Source organism: Otolemur garnettii, unplaced genomic scaffold (assembly GCF_000181295.1).
Source record: "Otolemur garnettii isolate 467f Iridium unplaced genomic scaffold, OtoGar3 scaffold00044, whole genome shotgun sequence".
Taxonomy (NCBI): domain Eukaryota; kingdom Metazoa; phylum Chordata; class Mammalia; order Primates; family Galagidae; genus Otolemur; species Otolemur garnettii.
The window spans coordinates 1,066,337-1,072,730 of NW_003852439.1; the positions used below are offsets into that span (position 1 = coordinate 1,066,337).

The following is a 6,394-nucleotide window of genomic DNA, read 5'->3' on the forward strand; positions in this document are numbered from 1 at the left end:
TTTTTTTTTTTTTGAGACAGAGTCTTACTATGTTGCCCTTGGTAGAATGTCCTGGCATCACAGCTCACAGCAACCTCAAACTCTTAGGTACTTGCTTCAGCCTCTCAAGCAGCTGGGACTACAGACCCCTACCACAAGGCCCGGCTATTTTTCGTTGTTGTTGTTGTTGTTGTTATTGTAATTGTCGTTGTTTGGCAGGCCTGGCTGGGATTAAACCCGCCAGTTCCCATGTATGTGGCTGGTGCCCTAGCCGCTGAGCTACAAGCACCGAGCCAGATATTGAACATTTTTCATATGCCTGTTGGTGATTTCTATATCTTCTTTTGAAAAATGCCTATTTATGTTATTTGTCCACTTTTTTAATGGAGTTCCTTGCTTTTTTTCTTGCTGAGTTGTCTGAGTTCCTTGTCCTTTGTCAGATGCATAGATTATGGATATTTTCTCCCATTTTGTAGGTTGCAATTTACCCTGTTAATTATTTCCTTCACAGTGCAGAAGAATTTTAGTTTAAGTCTCATGTGTTTTTATTTTGTTGCATTTGCTTTTGGGGTCTTAGTCATAAATTCTTTACCTACACCAATGTCCGGAAGAGTTTTTCCTAGATTTTCTTCTAGAATTTTTAGGGTTTCAGGTCTTATACTTGAGTTTTTCATTCATCTTGAGTTAATTTTTTGTATATGGTAAGGGGTAGGAATCCAGTTTCATTCTTCTGCATAAGGCTATCCAATTGTCCCAGCACTATTTATTAAATAGAGTGTCCTTTCTCCTGGAGGTGGTTTTTAAAATGAGGCCTTAAGTCTGGTCAGGATACAGCTTGATGCCATTTACATATAGGCAAAGAACTTCTGGTATGAAGAACTCAGGATCATGGAGAAATTGAAGGACGGTCTGGGCAAGGAAGATATGAGATGGGTGAGGTCAGGTGGGCCTTCCAGACAATGGTGAGGAGCTTGGGTTTCTCAAATATGAGCAGTAGACACTGCAGAATTTTAAGTCTCAGCCAAAATGTCTTAATATACCCTATAATCTCTGCCTTTTTTACCAAATAGGTAAGATGATAGAAGACTACTGGGGGGTATCAAGAAAGATCCTTGGAGATCTGAAATTCTTGGAGAGTCTCAAGACATATGACAAAGACAATATCCCCCCATTGGTCATGAAGCGGATTCGGGAAAGGTTTATTGATCACCCAGACTTCCAGCCAGCTGTCATTAAAAATGTGTCATCTGCCTGTGAGGGCCTGTGCAAATGGGTGAGGGCCATGGAGGTGTATGATCGCGTGGCCAAGGTGGTGGCTCCCAAACGTGAGCGACTAAAGGAGGCAGAAGGCAAGCTGGACATACAGATGCAGAACCTCAACCAGAAACGAGCAGAGCTGAAGCTGGTGGAAGACCGGCTTCAGGCCCTAAATGACGACTTTGAGGAGATGAACATGAAGAAAAAGGCCTTGGAAGAAAATATTGAAATCTGCTCCCAAAAGCTCATCAGGGCAGAGAAGCTAATCAGTGGTCTTGGGGGAGAGAAGGACAGGTGGACAGAAGCTGCCCGGCAGCTGGGGATCCGCTACACTAATCTGACAGGCGACGTATTACTATCCTCAGGGACTGTGGCTTACCTGGGTGCCTTTACGGTTGACTATCGGGCCCAGTGCCAAAGCCAGTGGTTGGCTCAATGTAAAGACAAGGTCATTCCCGGATCCAATGACTTCAGTCTCAGCAACACATTAGGGGATCCTGTAAAAATTCGTGCCTGGCAGATTGCTGGGCTTCCCATTGACTCCTTCTCCATTGACAATGGCATCATTGTGTCCAATTCTAGGCGCTGGTCCTTAATGATTGACCCTCAGGGGCAGGCCAATAAATGGATTAAGAATATGGAGAAAGCAAATAAACTCTCTGTCATCAAATTCTCTGATAGTAACTATGTGAGGACATTGGAAAATGCTCTGCAATTTGGCACCCCTGTCTTGCTTGAAAACGTTGGAGAAGAGCTGGATGCTTTCATTGAACCCATCTTGCTCAAGGCAACATTCAAGCAGCAAGGGGTCGAATATATGAGGCTGGGTGAAAATATTATTGAATACTCCAGAGATTTTAAACTATACATCACAACCCGTTTGAGGAACCCACATTACCTGCCAGAAGTAGCCGTGAAAGTCTGTCTCCTCAACTTCATGATCACCCCTTTGGGTCTCCAAGATCAACTTCTCGGCATTGTGGCTGCCAAGGAGAAGCCAGAACTAGAAGAGGTAAAGAACAAGTTGATTGTGGAAAGTGCCAAGAATAAGCAGCAGCTAAAGGAAATTGAAGATAAGATCTTGGAGGTCCTTTCCACATCTGAGGGAAACATCCTGGAGAACGAAACTGCCATCAAAATTTTGTCCTCCTCTAAATTGCTATCTGAAGAAATCTCTGAGAAACAAAAAATAGCTTCCATGACAGAAACACAGATTGATGAGACACGTATGGGCTACAAGCCAGTGGCTGTTCACTCTGCCACCATCTTCTTCTGTATCTCTGACCTGGCCAACATTGAGCCAATGTATCAGTACTCCTTGACATGGTTCATCAACCTCTATGTGCTTTCCCTGGCCAATAGCACCAAGAGTGAAGAGCTGGATCAGCGTATTGAGTATATCATAGAGCATTTTACCCTGAGCATCTATAACAATGTGTGCCGTTCACTATTTGAGAAGGACAAGCTTCTCTTCTCTCTCCTCCTGACCATTGGCATCATGAAAGAAAAAAATCAAATTAATGAGGAAGTTTGGTACTTTCTTCTAACTGGAGGTATTGCACTGGATAACCCCTTCCTCAACCCAGCTCCTGAATGGCTATCCGAAAAGGCCTGGTCAGAATTTGTTCGTGCATCTGTATTACCAAGCCTGAAAGGCCTGATGTTACATTTGCAACAAAATCTAAGTGAATGGAAGTTCATCTATGACTCAGCCTGGCCCCATGAAGAGCCATTCCCTGGACCTTGGAGGTTCCTTCAAGGACTGGAGAGGCTGGTGGTCCTCAGATGTTTGCGACCTGACAAAATTGTCCCGGCTATTCGGGACTTCATAGCTGACCAAATGGGAAATGTATACATTGAAGCCCCTACATTTGATCTCCAAGGATCCTACAATGATTCCAGTTGTTGTGCACCATTGATTTTCGTGTTGTCTCCAGGTGCAGATCCAATGGCAGGTAAGGACAGAAAGTCATGTAAGGAACAGATGTGTGGATGTATAGCAAAAGCATGTCCCTTATAGCAGGGATCTCAAACTCAGATGGCTTTGAAAGCCAACTGGGTAACAGGATATGGTGAAGCAACTGAAGACTTCTTTTCCTGTCTAAAGGGAGCAACTGCTACTCAGCATCACTAATCAAGGTATCTGGGAATGTGAGCCCAGAATTGCCAAACTATCTGAGTTTTCCAGAGAAATTAGAAATGCAGAACTTACCCATGCTTAAATTTTGAGAACTCTTTCAATTTTTTTTTAAAGCCTTAAGAGGTCAACCTCAGGGCCTAGGTTCAGCCTGCAAGCTGCTTAGTTTCTACCGTTACCTTAAACCATTTTCTCTAAATATTGCTTCTTTATTTTTTTAATTTTTAATTTTCATAAATAATTAAAAGCCAAAGGTGGTGGTACACACTTGTACTCTCAGCTACTCTAGAAGTTGGGTGGGAGGATGTCTTTGAGCCCAGGAGTTTGAGGCTATATTGCACAGTGATTGCACCTGTGAATAGCCACTGCATTCCAGCCTGAGCAACATAGCAAGACTTCATCTCTAAATTAGTTAAGTAAATAAGTTAATTAATTAATTAATACTGCATGTAATTAAAAAAAAATCAAACCAGGCAAAGAGATACAGACTCCTGGTTCAACCTTCTGGAGACATTTGGCAACATTTAGAGACATTTTTATTGTTGCAACTGGGAGGTGCTACTGGCATCTAGGAGATAGAGGCCAAAGATGCAGCTTGATATCCTACAGTAAATAGGGCAGCCTCCTACAAGTGCTAGGATTACAGGTGTGAGCCACCAAACCTGGTCTATTTCATGCATTTAAATAAATGCATATGAAGACAGGAAACGATCTACACTTGTATGTCTCTATTTTTCATAGTACATGGCTGAATACTTTCTGGACAGCCTTCATGTATACACTGTTAAACTTATATGAATTTTTTAAATTAATTTTTTTAATGTAGAGAATATTTACTTATTTATTTTTCAGATTAATGTCTGAGTACAGATGATTAGGTTACATTGTTTTCATTGGTTAGGTTAAAGTTCAAGTTGTAGTTGAACTTTTCACCCAGGAGATGTGCCTTGTACGCTTACATGTAGAATACTGCTTTTTTTTTTTTCACTTAACAATGTATCTTACAGATCTTTCCCATATCATACATATATGAAGATCTTATTCTTTTGTAGCTACATGGTATTTCACCATTGGAAGATACTATATTTAAGCTATCTAGAGGTTGGAGTTGTAATGTCCATGGAAGACTGCTTTGCACTCAAAAGGTGGGGAGCTAGAACTGAGACACTTGTATAGAATTAGGATTCTCAAAAGGCTGTACCTTCATATTAAGAAGGCTGGCTGGGAACAGTGGCCTTTAATCCCAGCACTTCAGAGGCTGAGGCAGGTGGATTGTCTGAGCTGATGAGTTCAAGACCAACCTGAGCCAGAGCAAGACTCCGCTTCTAAAAAAAGAAAATAGCCAGGCACCTGTAATCCCAGCTGCCTGGGAGGCTGAGGCAAGAGAATCACTTAAACCCAAGAGTTTGAGGTTGCTGTGAGCTAAGATGCCACAGTACTCTATGAAGGGTGACCAAATGAGACTGTCTCAAAAAAAAAAAAAAAAGAAAGAAAGAAAAAGGCCAGAGATCTGGCTCCTGACTCAAGGAAGCAACATGGAAAATTGTCACTGACCTGGAACCTGGTTGAAAGAAACAAACAACTCCCTAGTGAGAAATCAAAACACTGAGCTTATGCCACCTACAGATGAGAGGTGTGAATTCATAGTAACCTCAGGCATCATTGTTTACATATGCAAAGTTGTTCTGTTGGACATTCCTAAAACCAAAAGAATATGAGACTCCCACAAAATAATACAAACTTGTTTTCTGTGACCTCACAATAAAGAATACAAAGTACGTAAAGAAGTACAACACCATAAGGGATAGTCAGCATACAAAACAATCAGAATACCCCAAGGATTGGATTCTGTTATGGGCTGAATTGTAGGGGGACCCCTACAATTTATAAGTTAAAGTTCTAATCCCCAGTACCTCAGAATGTATAGGGTCTGTAGAAAGGTAATTAGGTTAAAAAAGTTAAAATGGGGTCATTAGGGTAGGCCATAATTCAATATGACTGATATCCTTAAGAGAAGAGATTTAGACACAAACACAGAGGAATGATCATATGAAGATACAGGGAGATGACTATCAGTAAGCCAAGGAGGGAGGATGCAGAAGAAACCGTCCCTGTTGACACATTGATTTCAAATTCTAGCCTTGAGAATTGTAAGAAAATAAATTTCTGTTTTTTTAAGCCACCTAGTCTATGGTACTTTTTTTTTTCTTTTTTGAGACAGAGCCTCAAGCTGTCCCCCTGGGTAGCATGCTGTGGCATCACAGCTCATAGCAACTTCCAACTCCTGGGCTCAAGTGAGTCTCCTGCCTCTGCCTCCCAAGTAGCTGGGACCACAGGCGTCTGCCACAACACCTGGCTATTTTTTGGTTGCAGCCATCATTGTTGTTTGGCGGACCCAGGCTGGATTCGTACCTGACACCTTAGGTGTATGTGCCTGGTGCCTTAGCCACTTGAGCCACAGGTGCCAAGCCCAGTCTGTGGTACTTTGTTATGGCAGCCCTGTCAAAATAATATAGTCTTTGAAAAAGATACCTTTGTCTGGGCACCTGTAGCTCAGTGGCTAGGGTGCCGGCCACTGTACACTGGGGCTGGTGGGTTTTAACTCAGCCCAGACCTGATAAACAAACAAAGATACCTTTAACACATCCAGACATCAGTAAAGAAAGATGATAAAATAGATTAGATATAGCCAAATAGGGAATCAGTAGACAGCAAGGCAATATTTTAATCCTACCCTCCCCTTCACTTTATTAGCCCAAATTCTTTGATAGGGAATAGTTTTCTATTGTCAGCTCTTAGATTTACTCTGAATATAGTTCAAACAGGACAGGCAAAATAGATGCCTGATTCTTTATCTTTATTTTTACCAACATTCAGAATATTGAATCAGTGCCATAGTAACTTCTAAAGTGAACCAATGAGGGTTTTTTTTTTTTTTTTTTTGGTGCTATTGTGAATGCATGGATTTTAATACATTGGATACTTCAGATATAGTGGTTTTGCTTCATTGCCATCAGTATT

At 41.6% G+C, this 6,394-nt stretch overlaps 1 protein-coding gene across 1 annotated transcript in view; it reads left to right on the plus strand.

The window, feature by feature from the left end:
• Positions 1-6,394, plus strand: part of DNAH3 (dynein axonemal heavy chain 3) — a 190,638-nt gene that overhangs the window by 159,227 nt on the left and 25,017 nt on the right. Inside the window, exon 52 of the mRNA XM_023513826.1 lies at positions 1,050-3,191. Coding sequence (XP_023369594.1) covers positions 1,050-3,191 — 2,142 coding nt within the window. The remainder of the gene's footprint in view (positions 1-1,049; positions 3,192-6,394) is intronic.